The sequence below is a fragment of the Pempheris klunzingeri genome, chromosome 21 (assembly GCF_042242105.1).
Source record: "Pempheris klunzingeri isolate RE-2024b chromosome 21, fPemKlu1.hap1, whole genome shotgun sequence".
Lineage (NCBI taxonomy): Eukaryota > Metazoa > Chordata > Actinopteri > Acropomatiformes > Pempheridae > Pempheris > Pempheris klunzingeri.
The window spans coordinates 7793999-7814154 of record NC_092032.1 but is presented as its reverse complement, the minus strand read 5'-3'; the positions used below and the strand labels follow the sequence as shown (position 1 = coordinate 7814154).

The following is a 20156-nucleotide window of genomic DNA, read 5'->3' as shown; positions in this document are numbered from 1 at the left end:
ATCTGCGACCCCGCCCCCCGGCAGCCTTGCAGACCTTTGACCTCTCTCCACCACCTGGTGAGGGAGAGGTCAAAGGTCAGTAAGGTAGGGTAATTATCAGTATTTACTGATGATTTCATCTCTCACCATGGAGCCGTGGCAGGATTTTGGCCTCTGTCTCTCTCCAGCAGAGCACAGAGGGGCAGAGGTTGAATTAGCTGTGAAAACTTGTTTAAGAGTATTACATATTCCACACAGTCCATACCGTCTTTATTACTGACTCCCTCAGTACAAGCCTCTGAAAGACGTAGTGAATATGCAGAACTTGGGGGTGTCAGTGCTTGAAAGGACCCTAAATATGGTTCCAGGTGATTTTAGCATATTATATATTATATGTACATAACAATAGCAATCCAGAAAATAGTGAATAAGTAATAATATACATTAAGTAAAGGGCAGTGTATTACATTACCACCAAAGAACTCATAACTCTAGGTGGCTCTACTTTCTGGCCTGAATCAGTAAGTCGTTGAGCATTACTGAGTCAGGATGAGAGGAAAATAAAATAAAGACAAAAGAGAAGAAATCTAAATATCTACCTTAAACCACGCTCCACAAAAGAAATGGGAAATTAATCCTCGTCCAGCACGACAGAGAACAACCCAGCATCTACAAACCAATATGTCAGAGAGATTATCCAAGACAGTCTATTCAGAGGAAAACTGGACCCAAAGTGTTAGGAGTAAGGAGTCATTGCACAGAGAGACTTATCATTATTATTATTATTAAGTCTCTTATTATTTAGCCAACCTCGCACACTATTACATGCAATCAACTTGCAAATTGCTGTTGTTGCACAGCGTGAGGGGGCCTTGAAAGTCATCACGAACCTGCAACACCAAATAGCTTGGAACCCTCGTGGCATGTTGTCAACATCTGCGACCTCCCAGTGTTCCCCGTCACCTTCCGCTGTCATCCTCTACATAGAAGGTAATGACTCCTTAAAATAATCTTTACAGATCTGTAGAGCCGATGATTCTACCTCCCAGTGACTCGATGTAAAGTGTCAACGAGGATAAGGAGTCAAGCGTTGGGGCTTTACCCATGTCACCTCCTCATCATCTCCCAACACCTTTGTCACCTTGAGTTTACTAAGCACATTGGATAGACAACCCTCAGTCCACCCACACAACAACAAACAGCCATGCAGCCGCCTCCGCCCTTCATTAATCCTTATTAACAGCATCAGGGAGGGGGAAACGCATCGGCTGCGACATGTGCTAAGAGCAGGACTCTCCGTCGCTCAGTGACGGATTCAGAGGAATAATCAGCACCGTGTGGTGGTGAGGGGAGCGTTAGCATGTTGTAAGCTCTTTTGACAGGACTTATCGGCAGCGCTTTATCACGGCCTTACACGTTGTGACAGTTGTACCATGCGCCCATAAAGATGGCATCTGATTGTCTATTGCAATTACGTGAGCGTATGAGCAAGGATGCAGCTATGACGGACACAAGCAGGGAGGGGGGGCATGTGTTTTCACAACATGTTCTTGCAGTGAAGTTATTCCTGGAGACGTGAAGGAGAGTAATGTGTCTTTTCCTTTCAAAGAGTAGGAATGTATATGCAAACATTTGGTGAAAAAAAATCTAAGACAAGTCATTTCTACTTGCTATCTCCGGTGCAGAATACCTCCTATAACTTCAGTGCCAAAAGCGAGCTTCATCACCGAGCGACTACAGAGGGACCATGTGGGGACCCAAGCACAGACTGTGTTTGGATGCTAGTGGAGATTGTTGAGAGTGAAAATAACTTAAGCGTGTTTAAACTCTTTTCAGTAACGCACAGCTAGCAAAGCAATTTGCACTGCAAACCTTCTGCTCACTGAGACCACAGCTTCATCCACAGAATACGTCCGTCTACGGTGAAATCTGATGCTGAACTAAAAATCTAAATGTACCCTGTAGGTCACCTATTAACCCCTGGTCTTTAACACGAATCCAGATCTTAGGGACCGGCTTCCCTCTTGGATCATGCTGACTGTGGTTGTGACACACAGTTTTACTGAGCAAGGAGGAATTACTCTTAACATTAACTGGCTTATTACAACCTGTCTAATGGTCTAAGCTCTCTGACCTTTTGCCCTGTGTGGCGGCTATTAGCAATGCAGGAGGTGCGTTCGCAGGTCTCAGCAATTATATCATCATAACCAGACGAAAACAGACAATAAGAAAAACAGACAATGAGACTCAAGTTGTAAAAAAAAAAAAAAAAAAAAAAACAGAATTATCCTTTAACGTTTTGATTTGATATCTTGTGGTCCTTTGGAGGTATGTGTACTATCTTTCGTCACCATCTGTGGAATAGTACATCATTATTTTTACAACTGAGTCAGACATCTGTTGACGCTTACCTCAGACTATAGCTCCAAGGATTTTATTTCCCTATTGTGAATCTGCAAATGCCAGTTTACCATATGTGTGTATATATGCCAATAGAACTTCACAAACTGTTTTTACTCTCTCTATCTCTTGCAAGACACAGCCTCACCTTGGATTGCATAAGGATCCCAGGTGTGCGCCGAGACCGGAGTTTTACGAGGTGCAACCGCTCAGCTCATCAATCAGAGAGATGGGTGGCTGATTCGGCACGTTGGTGCTAAAGTACATATGTGTGACCCGGGGCAAGGAGATTGCACAAGATTGCACCTTAAGTCTCCTTCTCACACACTCTCTCTTTCACACACACACACACACACACACACACACACACACACACACACAGAGATAACTGTTGTTGAATTAGCCGCCTCAGTCGCTCCTCACCCCTTCTGCTGATCTACCTCAGCTGCAGCTTCTTCACATTTTTCTGTCTGCGTGTGTGTGTGTGGTTATGCACCCATTCATGGGGTTATGGTTCTGGCCTGGGGGTAAGAGGTGAATTAGGGGTGAAGGAGGCAAAAAACGCAAAGGAGAGGGTCGACCCACTCAGCTGAGTTCAGAATATGGGCCTGTATGAGAAGTTTAAACATTTGAAAAATATCTCTCTTCTGACTGACAACATTTTAACCATTTGCAACTTTTTGTAACTATCCTATTAAATTGACTCAGCACTACGGTAAACCTGGCCTTGGTCGATTCAAGGACTTCTCATTTGCCATGCCATCACATTGCGTGGGCATTTATTCAAATGTTCCACAAATTAGCCATACATTTACCCCCCCCCCCCTGCTCCATCCAACCCACAGGTCATGCCACTTAACTTCAGCCTGCCCCCCTGCTGTAATAGGTTCTGATAGGTCGCCTCCAGGGAAGCTGACTTCTCACTGAGAAGTGATACTAAAAGTAATTGCAGCTGAAACCCTGTGACAGGGGGGGTGCTCTTTGAAAAAAAAAACTGGAGAGTGGAGCACAGAGAGGATGGCATTTGAAATAAGCATAGGGGATATTTGGAGGGGCAAGGGGTGGGGGGGTGAGGAACTAATAGACAGACTCCTGGGTGGGCAGAGAGTAGAGAGCACTGCCCTCAGCCATTTACTGTAATTTGACCTCCATGGGAAAAAACAGCAACAGTCTCGCAATTTGCATATTTCTCCAGCTCATCTACATACGTCACCAGGATGGTGAATTTTTTTTTACTCCCCATCTTTTTTTATTAAAACAGTTTGGTTTTAATTTGAGATGACTAATTTATTTAAACCTGGAGTTAAATGCAGGGTACTTTCTTTTCGTAACGCGTCTCATTTCCCTAATGATTAAAAAAACAGGGGGCTGATGACAATGAAATGGAACATAAACAAGGTTTCATATCATTAACTTTGAATATGAGTTGTTAACTTAATGACCCCTTCACTTTATTATTCTTGCTTGAAAACCAGCTAGTTATTTTTAATGAGGACATGGACGTGGTGCCTGGTGGTTATGGCTGACACAGAGGAATGCCGCACCAAAGGACCTGGCGCAATACTTTCACCACGAAAACAGAAGATTTTATTCAAAAAGGAGAGAGAGTCCATCTGCAGACAATTTATGAAAGCATTTAAGTTCTAGTCATTTATATGTAAACTCTCCCTGAAGAATGAACAGTTTCCCTTGGGCAGGGATTAATCCAATGACACAGATATAAAGTATTTCTCTTGATGTAATGAGCTCCTCTGTTTCCATTTTAAAGATTAATCTAATCACCATTATTTGCCTTGTACCTTTTCAAAATTCCACCCTTTCTTGAAACAGATTGTATTAAATGATTTATTGTAAATTGGTAATTTATAGTAAATTTAGAACATGCCTACCCTCCCCTGCTTCTTTACTAGGACACCTACGTCACTCATTCTTTAACACAAATGAAAATGTATCTGTGTATGAAGACGAAGAAATAGTTATTTGTTTCATGTTTATCAGAAGGCTAAAGCGTTCGTAGCTGTTCCGAATGCCCACAGTCGAAGGCAGGGTGAAAAGCCAGCCGTCATAGAGAGGGGCGAAGCACAGTAGCCATTTAAATATACTGATAATGGAGTCTTGCCACACTTGTCTACACAAATGAAAATTGCCTGTGTGAAGCATTAAAAAGACAACAGCTTGAGAAAAATTTGAGAAAAAAAAAACATTTAAAAATCCCTCTATGACTTCTCTTCCACTTTCTCTTTTCCCGTGTACTTGGTATCGATTATTTAACATTTGATAGGAAACATTAAATATCACGGCAGTGTTTGTATGATGAAATGAAGGATGGCTGCACAGTTGAGTGCAGTGTGCACAGTATATGGTATGAGTTTGAGTGAGTGATAGGACAGCCAGTCAGTTGTACTTTAATTAATTCATCTTCCGGACATGATTATGAGCCAGAGACACACATTTTACTCTATATATGTGTGTGTGTGTGTGTGTGTGTGTGTGTGTGTGTGTGTGTGTGAGGATGGTGGCTTCACTGCTGACTGGTTATCTACTGGACTGAGGGCATGAAGCTACAATCAGGCACAGACAGTCCCCCACTAACACACACACACTCTCTCACACACACACACACACACACACACACACACACACACACACACACACACACACACACACACACACACACACACACAACCCAACATTGCTCCTGACCAAGAGTCTGCTCAAATGGCTGCTTCTTTGCCCTCCCTTGGTCTGGCACACACAAACCCACAGTACATAGAGATGTACACATGACACCCCACAGAAAAAGTGGGTTGGATCATAAAGGGAGGGAAGGGTGAGACATGCAGGAGGAGGAAGATTCAGCACAAGAAGACTCTCTTTAGTAACACATCGTTTGTTTACAAGCGTGCTTTTGCATTTACACATCACCTGTGTGTGTGGAATGATTTAATCATTTGCACATATTAGTGAATTAAAAACTAAAACAATTCTTAAAGAATGAGAAACTTCTTTAACCTTTCAGCTCGTTTCAAGTTGTGTTGCATTTGAAAATAGTTTTCCTCCATATTCTATTATATTCTGCTCTGAAATACATCTCAGGGATCTCAGTGTTTCCTGTCCACTTTTTCTGTTTTATTTATTTCTCACATAAGATAACCATTTAATTGACTTTTGTATATTTATTACATGAGCACACTGTAAGGAAACAGACAGGTTTGCTATTGCATTTGTCATTATGTGGCCAGGCATTGTCAATCTGCATGACGAGGGTGGCTTCAACCAGAGGTGCTTTCCCCACGTGGGCTGACTGTGTGCGTTCGATCACGTCCACGGTGCAACAAACCTGTTTTCGGGCTGCTCCATGGGCCCACCGTGCACCGCGAGACTCATTAAATCACTTCAACCCAGAGCTCCCTGACATAACAAATCCTATTTTAATCCCTGTCTGTGCACATTCGTTTTCTCTTCATCACTGGCAGCCATGACTGTTTCTTGTTGTTTGAGCCGACTACACAGGTTGAGAACCACCTTTGTTTGTCATAAGGCCTCACGGAGACATTTTTATCGACTCTTTTTCCTTTACAAGAACCAAATCATTTAAACAGCATTTGTATAAGTATGTATGGTCAGTATTTGTATAGCGCCTTTCTAGTCACGGCCATTCACACATCATTCATTCAGGAGGAATCTAAGTTGGAGGAGACTGTTCTTTCACACACATTCACACACTGAAGCTATTCTTCAGGAGCAAGTTGGGTGTCTTGCCCAAGGACACTGCAACATGCTGACTCATAGCTGGGGGATCGAACCACCGACCATCCACTTGAGGGACGACCCTCTCTACCTCCATCCCAAGCTTTTTGATCACTATATGCTGTTTCCACAGTATTTTTTTCATACTTTATGACGCATATTCTTCTATCAAAAAGCCCAGTTTGTTCTGATTGGTCAACTCACACAGGCCCTGAGAAGGCACCGTCCACCAACTGCCACATCAGCTATGCCTCTGTGCAACACCAAGTTCAACAGGCTAACCTGCCAAATGAACAGCAAAACAACATGAAAAACGCACAGCTGCTAAGTCCGAGGTCAGGTCACAGACAGCTGATATTGATTCATCCTTGACTGTTGGCGTCTGTCTTGTGAGTTTTGTAGCCATCAGCAGAGCAATGTTTGTGCTTTGCTCGTACCTGCAACATCTTAGTTTTACCAGAGCTAGAGTTAGCGATTTAACAATGATGGACAGCAAGGTGGATTCAGGTTTTCAGTGGGCAGGACTGTCAGCCTGTTGAACTGCTGGAGGTGTTGGAGGCCCTGGCGTCACAAATTGGGCCAAATCTAAACAGTGTGCTCTCACACACATTCACTGAAAGATGGGAAAAAAGAGGGGGATAGTCTTCTCTTAAAGTTTGAGGGTCTCTAGGCACACTGGAGGGACATATGTGTGTTGAAAAGACATTAAAAAGTGAATTTTGCATAATATGTCCCCGTTAAGGAGGACTAATCCAAAATTTAAAAATTTTGTCACAGGGATGCAGACAGCGCTTCGTTACGAACTCCAGCAGGCACAGCAACATAAACCATTATAAATTGATTCATATTTTGTGTTAAGAAAAAATATTTGGGTCCACTATTGTGCTGCTTGTCAAAAACCTTCAGCTCGAGGGTAGACCGAGTTTTTTTGAACATGCAGGCTTGTGTGTGTTTAAAAGTGACATGCATGGATAAACAGAAGACAAACAAATTGCTGAAAGGTTAAAGGCAAGCTAATTCTCCAATTTGCAGAGTGTGTGCTGTTGAGGGGTGCTTTCATTTTCACTGGCTGTGTCCCATGAAATGAATTACAGCCTTTCTGTACAGTACAATAGCCAGTGGGCCTTGTTGTCAAAGTGAGGGGTCAGGGCCTTGATTCACACCCTCAAATCCAAGTTTCATTTGCATCACAAAAGAAGACAGTAAGTGAGTGGCATGATAGCTGGGTGGATAAACATAACTGATTAATACTAATAAAGAGAAGAATCCCCTAAAACAGTTAAGCTCCAGCATGAAGTTAGTGACCCAGAGGGACATTCACTGATTTGTGAGGGTTTTAGCACATTGTGCTTGAGTACAGTTTTAATAGCATTTGATCTTAAGGGATGACAAAAACACTCCTTATTCCGGCTAAATTTAACAGCACATGACACACAGCTGATCACTGGTCTCTTTGAAAAGCACCCACAAACAAGGGTGGTGTGAAATCGACATTTGGACAGGAAAGCACAAAGTCATCTCTGTATCTCCTGATCCTGTAACGTTGTGCTGCTGAGGTTTACACACAAGAACACACACACACACACACACACAAACACATTCACACATTCACACATGGTGAACAATCTATCCATCTCAAAGATGCCTCAGCATTTCACAAACTTTGACCCATCCAAAACCACCAGTTTTTGATGTGAAATCCTGAGGATATAAACACAGAGTCACATACACACACACATTGCCTGCCCCAAGGGTGAAGGTGGGAGGGTGAGTCGGCAATGAAAGATGCTGTTGATGAAGTGTAGGGACGGGTGAGGGGATAGAGGATGTGTGGCGCTGATAGAGTGCTGATAAGCTCTACAGTAGACTCCAGTGTGTGGCATTTAGCTTCAAGGTTCAGCATCACAGACACAGAAATGCACACAAATGCATAATCCTGCATGTATTCAATCTGTTTTTTAAACATGCACACAGTACATACACTATGGCTATTATATTTCATCACAGTATACCAGTATATCAGTACAGAACGTCTGCACACACACACCAACACACGCACACACACACACAGGTCATACCCAGAGGGAGGGAAACTTTGCTTTCTTTATGGCGCTAGCGGACTCCCCTTGTGACTTTCACAGCTGTCATGCTCCTCTTTACAGCCTTCATTCATCCACTAACCTCAGGGGCAGGAGCATGTGATGATACCTCACACAAACACACACACATACACACATTGTTAATGTACACAGATGCATAGATAGTAAAAATTTAAGACACTTGCCAAGTGCTGACATGGTGTTAATGTGGTGTGTTATTTGTCCTAATGTCATTTCACACTGTGTTTTGCCATTGCAATGCTAATGATATGGACTGCTGTCAGGCAGGTGCTCTGTATTAGGGATAATTATATCAGGAGCTTTTTCAATATTGTTTCTATGGGAGCAATAAGTCTAGTTGGAAGTAAATTAGATTTTTTTTTTTTTTTTACTTTCAATGATCTGTCTGTTACGCTGTCAATAATGCAAACGAGCCATTTCTGATGCATTTTAATCCAAACAAAATCAATCATGTATGACTGAATCACTGGAATTAAAGGCGCTGCATTCATCAAAGAAGTGGGTCTCACACAATTAAATGATCTTTGCACGCTTTCAAAATTAGAACATTCTTCGTATGGCACAAACATAAGATAATGTCACCTTTCCACAAGGCTTTTATTTAAGAAAAAGCTCCCCTCTACAGCTAATGTGACACCACAGTCTTCGCTGCTTCAGTGGTGAGTGTGACACAACAGGGAGACAAAAATGAAAATGTCCCCTCCCTCTGCAGCATCTCTATAGAACAGTTGAGTAGCTAATAGGATTTTTTTTTTATCTCTGTAGCCAGGAGTGTTATGCACCCTGCCACTTGGCTTTTGTGCTTTTTATAGGTGACACAGTGTGATAGACCCTGCCCGCAAACCCTCCATTACAATCATATTGGTCTCCTCTCAACTGAGTTCCTATGGGGCACCGTCACTGCCAAGGCTGGCTGAAGTTTAGTCAAAGACATTAAGAGAGCACCTCCAGGGACAAACATCAGCAGAGAGAAGAAGAAGAAGAAGGAGAAGAGAAGAGAAGAGAAGAGAAGAGAAGAGAAGAGAAGAAGGATGAAGGCAAGGAAGAAGTGCCTTAAAGCTGCAATCCAAAACTATCGGCATGCTCAAAAATGACAGTGTCTTGTGTGCCATTTGTTAAGCTGCTGTTGTAAGTATGCAATGAAAAAATACAACCAAGGTAATATGAATGCAGCTATTTCAAGATGGTTTCATTTCCAATGACTCCCAAAATGACATAAATGAGCGTTTTCAACACCTTGTGTAGGACGGATGGGGACTAGCCACAAGCAAGCAAATAATTTAAGTTTTGTTACATATATAATGTAACTGCGTTTGGTTAGGTTTAGGAAAAGTGTATGATTTTGGTTAAAATAAGTCATCACAAAGTCCCTCATATTCATTCTCAATAGAAGCATTTTTTTCAAAACCGCAATTGTGAAATTACCTTGGTGAAACATGATCTTATACTGAAGTGTGCTATTTTCAACACATTTTTTCAAGCCTGAAGAAGATCAACAAGTAAGAACAATCACACACACACACACATTCATGCAACCATCGAAGAGTGACAGTATCTCCCTCAAGGAGGAGTGCTGCCATCTCTCGCCGTGGTGGTCATCAGCGCTAAACTCCTGTCAGGTTCCATCTTATACCCTAACGCACAAATACACACACACACACACACACTGGTCTGTCTCAGGGCAGGACAGGCTCTCCAAAGGGGTCAGCATGTTGTCACACACACCAGGGAGCAGTGTTGTTGTTGGCAGTGCCTACATCCTCACTATTGTCCATGTCACCTCACACACAGAAAACCTGCTGTGGCCATTAGCGTGCCAGCATGGCAGGGACACTTTGGGCCCAGGAGGACTTCACCCTGGCTTCACCCTGAAAACTTGGCAGCCATCTATTTTTTTTTTTTTACTTTTTTGTTATAGGATTAAGTGAGTAGTATTTTCTCCTTGAGGAAGTTTCCTGAAAATAACAGTTTCATTTTGTATTTCTTATAGTGGAGGAAATTAATTTCAGTAACAGAAAATCTCAATTTAGTCAGGGACTGTACTAAAATTCTTAAGCATAAAAATGGCTTTTATCGGGGCCACATGTCATAATTTTGGAAATCAATGGCTTTGAAAAATGATTATTCCATTAATATTTGAAAGTTTGATTAGCTTATATTATCTTAAATTTCTGATGCACTTAAGTCATCAAAGATGAAAATAATTATACATATTTTGTAATTTTGTATTATTTTGAGGTAAGTGGGTTGTTGCACTTTCTCCTCACACCATTCATTTTTGTGCAGTCCCTTACTGTAATCTTTTCTAAACTTAAAGCACATTAAACATTCCTTAGCGATGTGATGACCAAGCAGCAGCTCTTACTCTTAGAAAAGTTGCTTTTCATGCTATCATTCATTTCTGTCTTTTATGTTAATTCAGTGTGTGATGTTTCCCTTCATGTTGCTGCACTATTTAGAAACTGAACGAGCCACGTTTTCAGCTTCTCACAGTAACTACGTGATTTGATTTTGACTCAATTGACAACTTAATCCTCTGGACTTTCAATCATGCACCTTTTTATACATTCAACAGTTGTTTCAAATCTCACTTTTCAGACAGGCTTTCCTTGATCATTTCCTGTGATGTAAATATTCACTGAGGAAACATTTCCTGCTTCATTTAATGTCATTTTTGATCATGTGCCTGACATTCACAGCCGTCTTACAACTGGGACAAGAGGAGGTTAAAAAAAATCTTGGTGGAAATGCCTTTCCACTCAAACATGGTACATCTCTCCCAGGTGACTGCTTAGCACTGGCAGTAATTGAAAACTTGCCCCTGGCACTGTGTACGTGTATGTGTGTGTGGATGCGTGTGTATGTGTGTGTGTGAATGCGTGTGTGTGTGTGTGTGCGTGTGTGTGTGAGTATGCAGGGTGCATAAGTGTGGATGTGTGTAACAGTTTTTTCTGTGTCTGAGCATGTGCATCCGCTAGTAGCAGCATGTATGCGCGTGCATGTGTGTGTTCATTGGTGTTGGATCACACTATGTGTGAGTGTGTGAGTGTGTGAGTGTGTGTACATATATATATATATATACATGTGTCCTGTGTGCGTCTTGATTACCACCTTTCCTGATTTTTATGTTGTTGGGAGTTTAACCATTTTTCCCCAACAGGAGGATGAATTAGTAACATTTTTTAATGCCACCCTCCCCTCCCCCCTCTTTTGCTCTTCCACAACGAGGGGCCAAATCTCTTCAGCATTTCCAGCCCTGTGAGCTAATTTGACAGCTCACGGGGGTGACGCTGATTCCACTTCGCAGAGACAGGTACCCTAGGGCTAGCCAGCTGGATCGCAGCGGATGCTTACAGATTTGGCTTTAGCTTCATGCTGGGTGTCATCTGTCTCTTTGGTCTGGCGCGGGATAATTTTTGTGTATGTGTGCATGTGTGTGTGTGTGTGTGTCCGCCCTGACATCATGTGCCTGAGCAGTTTGTGCCTGGCAGGCCTTGTCTGTCCAGGTTGGCCATCAAACACAGCCAGCATGGCCCTAATCTGACGAGGCACTGCTCCAAACATGCCACAGCAGCCCCGAAAAGTGTGTGTGTGTGGTGTGTGTGCATGTGTGTGTGTGTTCTCATGAGTGTGTGTTTGAGTTTGTGTGCATGTGTGTTTGACCCCAGGGCAGACCCCCTTTTTCCTACTCCTTGCCTTTCTCCTCAGCTCTGTCCCACGTCGAACATCACCGAACACACTCACACACACACTCACACACACACACACACACAAACTGAAGAAAAACTTCAAAAACCATCAAGTTGAGCTCAGCCAACGCTTCCCCTCCACCTCGCAATCTCAACTCTTCCACTGCTCAAGTTGTAGTGTGCGTGCATGCATGTGTATGCGTTACTGAAGCGCATATGTGTGTGTTTGAAGCACTACAGCCAGGAGAAGTGATTTTTGCCCGCCACAAACAGAGAGATATCCTCATCCAGCGCTCCCTCCACCCCAACGTCTGTCACTTTGATTGTGGGCACTTTGCAGGACTCTCTGCCTCAACAGGTCTGGAGCCACCCCCAGCCTGTTGCCCTCAGACGACTTCGACACTGCCTCTTGGAGGAAGAGACGATCCCTCCCCTTGCTAGGACGGGAGAGGACAGGGGACAGCACCCCATGGGAGAAATGACAGTGCGGCTCCCGTTAATCTCCAGGACGAGCCCCGAAATGGCGGCAGGGGCCCGCCGCAAACGCTAATCGTAGCCGACACACTGGTCTCCCCCTACACATGCACACACACTTCCAGTCCCCCCCCCCCACCCCCAATGCTCTGAGGGAGAGGGGCAGTTCATCACAAGATGAGCCTGACAAGGTTTGGTTCTGTTTTGTTGTGAAAGAGAAAAAAATCGCTCCTTCCCTGAAAAGCACAGGATGATGAGTACATATGTTGATTTTCAGGCTGAGAGCCATGTACCGCCACTGTGTCTTCCCATCAGGCCTTGGGACACAGTGACAGCGGGACAGTGTCACGCTACACAGTGACTTCGCAAGCGCCACTACATAAGGGCCTTAAGTGTGTTTATTTGAGTCTTTACCTTCCTGTTGAACTCCATTCTTCATTCTTTACTGTCTACCTTTTATTTATTTTCTGCTCTCACACACCCAACCCCCACCTTGTCTCCATGGTGGACAGCTCTGAAGCATCCTGCCTGCAGCAAGCAGAGGGACAGGAAAATGGTGGCGCTGGGACAAACGACCCGCTTTGAGCCCAGGGACTGAAAGAGAGAGAGAGGGAGCAAATGAAATAAGAACCTGGATGTGGGGAGAGAGGAGGGCAGGAGTGGTAAGTGGGTTGCTGGGCAGCAGGTCCTCTCCTACCACCCCTCCACCCCCCACCTCCCCTGCAGCCCAGAGGCCTTGGCATCCAGTGAGTAACACCCCCCTCCTCCCCTTCCCTTTCCCCCTTTTGCATCAGCACCCCCCACCTGTTCAGAGCCACGGTGCAGTGAGTGGCGTTCAGTGCGCTATGAACACAAAGCAGCGGCCCTGCGGCCCTCCGCCTGGACCTCGGTGTCAAGACCCAGACGAGCTGAGAGAGAGAGGGAGAGAGAGAGAGACAGACAGGGAGAGCATAAGAGAGACAGACAGAATGGAGAGCAGCAAAATGCAGAATAATTATACCCAGTGGGTAATGCGAGCACCGTCGTTACAGGGGCAGTGTGGTCGAGGAGAGAGACACCGAGGCAACAGCGTCACCGGGGCGAGCTCGCAGGGCCAGTGGGCATGTTTGGTAAACCACACTCACAGACCTCCCACTGCACTGCTGAAGCACCGTTTGTGGAAGTGCTGCAGGAGATCATCTGGATACTGGCAAGCATGTGCACATGGGGGGGTGAAACACTGCTGCTTGGTCCTGAGTTCTGTGTACAGATCATATGTGGAAGTGTAATAAAAAGATGAGGGAGACAGATGGTGTCTTCTATGACAGGGATGTATGTGTGTGTCTATATATATATATATGTGTGTATATATATATTTATTTATATATACACACACATACGGTGTATAATTAAACATGTTTATTCAAAATATTGTAAAAGAAATCCATGATTGTTTGATTTTAGTTTCATGCATATTTTCCGACCAAACCAACACAAATCAATTAAACGGTATGAACTGAACTCTCATTTTGAGAGGTTGAGCTAAATCATAGCATTTAGACTATTTGAAATAGAATAGTAGAATAAATATTGTCATTCTTTATAATAAACTAATGAACTGAGTTAAACTGGTTAAACTGTTATGAAAGTCAGAGCAGAATTAAAGTGATCTCATCTCCATTATGTAGACAGCTGCTGAAAAATATATTATTGAATTAAGCAGTATTTACCACGTATAAGTTTCAATTCTCTTTTATATATCTGAACATTGTCTTTCTTTTTTAGTGATAATTTTGGAGTGTCCCAGAAAGCCTTTATATTGTGTGCAGGGGGGTGTCAAACACAAAAGCAGAATTTACTTAATAGACCTGTGGGACAGAAACACAGAGAAACACATGATCTGCTCTCGTGCAATGAGCTCTCGCATGCAAACTGCAGCCGAACATCAGAACGCCTGCAGATAATGATGCAGGGCAGATATTTCCTCGTTATGTTGATGTTGGCTTGGCCCTCCAAATTCTTTAATGCTCTCAACTCTGGATAAGTTTTAAGAGTAGTGTATGTCTGAACTTCTTTTTTCTCCCTCTTTAAAATATGTAAAGTATTTGAAATGTCTTATTTCCAAAATCTAATTTAAACTGCATGTAAATATTCAGTTTTAAAATCATAGATGTAATAATCAAAAAATAATAAAAATTCACATTTTGTAGGTAAGTTCAGAATAATATTTCAAGACTTGACTGACTGCGAATCTAAATTATTATGGTAATAATGCAAAAATCAATTCATTAAAGACATCCAATTAATACATCTATTTTTTTCTAATCTGTTATTATTGGCCTACAAACAAGATGTTGTCTTTTTTAATTGTTTTGCCAATTAGAAAATGTTTGCGTTATGTTATTGTTTACTGATCTACAGAACATATAGAATATAATGTACAGCTATCATAGAATAATTAAAAAAGAGGATTTTAATATCACTTCTTTTATTTTGTATTATTGCAAAACCACAAATGAGATTTTAATGTTACTTTAAATATGGTAATGAATGCTGCATGTTACTAGCCTCTGTACCATTCTCAGAGTTGATCTTAATGTTTTTAATTTCACCCTGCAGAGTCGTGAATAAACAAAATAACAGGATGCTCGTTCCTGTCAGGGGTCCTTTGCTGCATCTGACATGTTTTGTTGTCAGAGATTCTCTCGTGCTTCTTCAGACAAACACGAGGCTGCAGCGAAGGGTTTGTTTTTATCCCTTGGCTCTTGATCAATCATTTAATCTCTTTAATGGGCCCAAATCAAAACTAATGGTGCATGTAATAAGTGTTTAACTAAACAATGTGGACAGTGGGAGACTTAAGTGGTGCCTTAATGATTTTCTCTTAACTGAGCATGACAGTCCTAATGAATTTAGGGCTCCCAAACAAACTTTTGACAACTAATATGCAACGTTTGCCCCAAACAATGCCTCTTCTCACTACGACTGAATATCTGCATGTACTTTGCTCTTGCCACAAGTGCTGTGTTTATTAATACATTTATGCTAATACATTTGCATTTCATAAAGTGTAATAAAAGCATTTGCTAATCCGAGATAATTCAGTCACAGGGGGCTCTGCCAGCCTTGGATTTTAAAATGTGGGAAGTTTGGTGCCATCTTGTGGTGAAATTTTCACCTTTTAATTATAAATGCACTTTTATCTAATATGTTGTTCTAGCTATTTTTATTATTGTGACACCTAAATCAATTTTTGCTGTAACTAAATAAGAATTTAGCCACGTAAGATACTGAATTTTAGCCTTTACTGTATTCATACACAGATTATGGTGTGTTTGCTAATTGATTTCTCCTGCGGTACCACTACACACAATAGCTCCTTTATTATTCTCCAAGAGACTAGGTGTGATTTGATGTGATTATATTATTGTTTCATTGGCAATCTTTGGCAGAAGCGTGTCATTTAAAATCATAGCAGAGGTTAAATATCACCTGCTATGACAAATTATGTTACAGTGTGCACTATTCATAAAGTTACTACACATTAGACACTAAATACTTTACTTTAAATATTTAATCACTAGGCACTCTTTATTAAAGGTTTATAAGTTAAATCATTAATTACTGCTTTACTTATTAGTTTACTTATCAGTTAGTCTAAGACATTAATGACAACCATTCAAGAAAAATCCCTTTGGGCAGTCTTTATCATTTATTACTGTATTATCAATACAGTTATATGTGTAGGATATTTATTAACAAATGTAGGTTTCACACAGTCATCAAATCTAGAGTTATAAATGGTCAAAGTTGTTAATACATTGAAATTTGGATCAGACACTCAGGATAAATACCAGCTATAGATGTTTCACAGCCTGGAAACCAAATTATTCTTATTAATGGTTTAAAATGTTGTAGAAAGCATATGTAAACATTGGTCACAATTTATAACTCCTTTATTAAGGATGGCGACTACAAAGTGGTACCGAGAACACAGTCAGGAGAAACTAAAAAGACAGGTTCTGTGTTACTGGTCAACTGGAGGTATTTTGAACCGACAAGTAATGTGTGGAAACCACCGCAGAGCAACACTGACACCTGCTGGCCTCAGCCAGGTAAAGCCTCAGCCTGCACCACTGTGTCCCACTGTCTCTCTCTCTCTCTCACACACACACACACACACACACACAAACAAGCTTGCAGACATTTAAAAGCTCCCAGGTAGGACTGTATTTCATGTGGATAAAACCGTGAGTGGATAGTGGATCTCCCTCCAAGCTGAATGTGACCCGCCCCCCTCTCCTCCAGCCGATTGGTTCAGGCCAAAGCCTCGTACCCGGAAGTAGTAGTAAATATTGACATTGCTGTCAGCTGACTTCCATCCACCTGACAGCTATTAGCAAAACGCCACTGCTAATTTTCATTGTTGCAGACTTGTATTGCTATATCATATAAGTATAGGCTTCGTCTGTGGGCAGTGGTTTAGGTTTTTTTTAAGCTGCTCTTTCGCATTCGCAGTAAGTTGTCAGTTAGTTTAGCATTTCAAACATTTAGCAAGGGATTAGCTGGCTGAGCTAGCTGCGCCACAGGAAGCAAACCTTTGATTCAACTGCTAAAACAAACCAGGTTCATAAAAATGGACAAAATTGCTCAAGGTGAGTGAAATCTACAGCAGAGATATTATCTCATCGACGATGCTGACTTTTAAAGGCTTTGATCACCTGATTTGATGAGGTGCAGATAGATAGGAGTTTAAAGTTATTAGCTTTGGGAAAGGCATCAATGTTTGTTAGCTTGTCTTTTAAATGTAAAATGTCTACTTTCAGAAGCCTTTACACAGTAAATAATGAATGAGATGCAAAGCTGGGGATGGAATTAGGTTAATGATGATAAAATGTCACTTTTTTTATAGCCTTCAGGTTAGCTAACAACAACACACAAAACATGATACTAACTCGTCACAGTAATGTTCTGTTCTACAATACAATTGACTATGCTATAATGTGTCCTATCCTGTGTGTTTTTGTTGTTTAATCTGACTTTAATTGGAGCTGTGTTGGTCCTGTAGACGTGGGTGATATCCAGTCCCGACTGTTGGACCACAGACCAGTCATCAATGCAGAGATCCGGTACTTTGTGAGAGAGTTTGAGGTACTATGCATGCAATAATGATGCAGGGCTGTGGCCTAAACACTTTTACAATATTCATGGCACTACAATCAGCTATACACACACTTTTCACACAATCACACGCTGTGCTGTGGCTCACGCAAACCTTAGATATCCCTGTGGAGAGAGTCCAAAAAAGACTTCGCTTTGGTTTTAGTTGTTGTGTTTTTCATAATTTTTGTCCTGTGTCTGACAAATAGCTGTTACTTATAAGACTGCAGATCATTTTAAAACTCTATAATCACTTACAATTGTGAGGATGACTTAATACTATGCCCTTGGTGTTTGACTTGTGGGTTCAGGCACTCAGGTGGGCAAACACTTTTATCGTTCCACACCTCTATACATTTTGGGTCACAGATCAAGTAATCACTGATCACTGTAGGACCAGGATCATGCTGCTATCTTTTGTGCTTGAAATCTCAATGCCAAAAAAGGATTTCAACTTTTTTTATGTTATTTGTTTTTTACTCATTTCACTGGAAGCAACATGTTCAAACACAGTTCTCAGCTAAATTGCTTATGAAGCAAATGTTTTCATTGTGCTATGTGTTCTTGCTATGTGAGACAACCCTGAAGTTTCCTCTGCTGCTGTGTAGGAAAAACGTGGAAACAGGGAGAGCAGACTGCTGGAGAACCTCAACAAAATGGTGCTGGAGACAAATGAGCAAATGTTGCCTACAAATTTAGAGGCTATGAGCCAGCAGCTCTCTGGCATCTCTAAACGATGTAAGTCCCCTCTCTGAGATTCACTCTTAAGACTTTAAATAGCGCTAAACTTATGTAATTTCATGCTTGACCTGACATCAAATCAGACACTTGGATACATCGTCAGCAAAAATTGCAATTGAAGACGTTCGACAGCACACAATGTTTCACAGTACTTTGATTCCCTGTGGTTGTATGACACAAGAAACCAACTCTGACAAAACAATGGGGACCCTAAATGTATTCATGCATAATAATTTTGACTAGAAAGATTTAAGGATGTTTTTTTTTTTTTCTTTTCTCCCACAGTGGAGGCTGCAAATCACATGGCGGAAAGAGTCCAGCAGAGGGAGCTAGAGGCCCATCAGGTAAAAGCAAGGACTGGCAGCACAGGTGGACACAGTATCATAGTATGCAGATGCTGGGGGTGTTAATGATGTTGCGTCCTCTCCGTGTACACACAGCACTTGTAGGCTGCACCACAGTGAATCAAGATTGATGCAAACATTTGCACAAAACCTTTCTGAGACTTTTGTTGCATCTTGTCGTGTCCTTCCAGAGCACCCAGCTGCAGGCCAACATGCAGCGTTTGAAAGACGAGTGGGCAGAGTTTCTGAGGGAGCAGCAGAGATTAAAGGAGGAGGTGGATGAGGAGCACAACATGGCTGTGGGACAAGTCAGCACTCAGTACAGCGAAATGAAGAAGGACTTGACCAAGCTTTCTCCCCTCTGATCAGTGAATGTTTGTGAGGGTGCAAGTGAACAAAGACACTTATGATGTGAACACTTGTGTTTGTTATGGACGTGAGCGTCGGTTCAGCACGTGCACAACAAAGCTGTCGGGTTTGACCGATGTACTTGGTGGTTGGCATGAAACGGTTTTGCTCCTGCACAAGACTCTTCATTTTCCAAATCATAAATATGAAAGTGCGATTAACAATGTGGCATTTTCACAGGCCATCAAACTCTCAACTTTCTGTCTTTAGCACATGGAATTTTCACGGCACCTAAAAGGCCTGGAACGTGTCATTTTTAAACAAGCAAGCACTTGATTGTTCCTTGGCCGTGAAGTTTTCAACATTTCAAGATTTTTAATGGATGCTTGCCTGAAGGGTGCTGATGATAAATCTGCATCGGCGTCAAGCTGAAAGGAACCTGGAGTTTGGCACCGAGGCGAGGTATTCTAAGCACTGAAAACGAGATCATTAAATGTCAGGAAAGCCCTGCTAAGCAGGTGTGTATAAAGCACAGGCAAAGTGTTGTAGAAACGAGCTCAAACAGAACCGTGTCCGGAACAAACCATCCCTCACCAGCTCTCCTGTGTTTGGAACATTTGACCTCTGACATTAACTTCAAGTAAACCAACTGTCTATGAAGTAACTTTCATTATAAAAGGCCTTCGCTGAAACCAATTAGCAGCCGCAGCTGTTCCTCGTTTGCCACCTCGAATCTGATTGTAATAAGTCACACGCCCAATATATTCTTTGCTGTTTAAACAGATAAAAACATAAATCAGATTTTGTTTTCCTGGATTTGAATTCATTTCTGGTATGCATGAAAAACGTTTTCAGAGGTCGTCGTGCTTTGTGCTCAAAGTGTCTAAAATACACAGACTGATAAATAGAAACTCCAAGTGTTATATCTATTTGTTAAAGTGTAAATGCCCTCTTTTATTTAGTATTTGTAACAGCTATCCAGCAAGCCCAGTGATATGTAAAAGTGGTAATTTGAGCTACAAAAGAAGTGAAATTATGTGTGGGTCTGTTAATGCACTGTTTTGTTTTAGGGCCAGACCGTGTGGGTTGTTGGACAGGTTAATGGATGGGTGGGCATACTGGGCACATTCCTGGCATGGCTGAGAACAGAGTTCATCTCAGGCAACGTAATA

At 42.0% G+C, this 20156-nt stretch overlaps 1 protein-coding gene across 1 annotated transcript; it reads left to right on the top strand.

Annotated features, from left to right (window-relative positions):
* Nucleotides 1-16888: 16888 nt before the first annotated feature.
* Nucleotides 16889-19785, top strand: bloc1s5 (biogenesis of lysosomal organelles complex-1, subunit 5, muted). The gene is made up of 5 exons (XM_070853071.1): nt 16889-17046; nt 17460-17542; nt 18160-18289; nt 18578-18636; nt 18828-19785. Exons 1-5 carry the CDS (start codon nt 17028-17030, stop codon nt 18999-19001), a joined length of 465 nt encoding a protein of 154 aa, XP_070709172.1. The 5' UTR covers nt 16889-17027; the 3' UTR covers nt 19002-19785.
* Nucleotides 19786-20156: the final 371 nt, after the last annotated feature.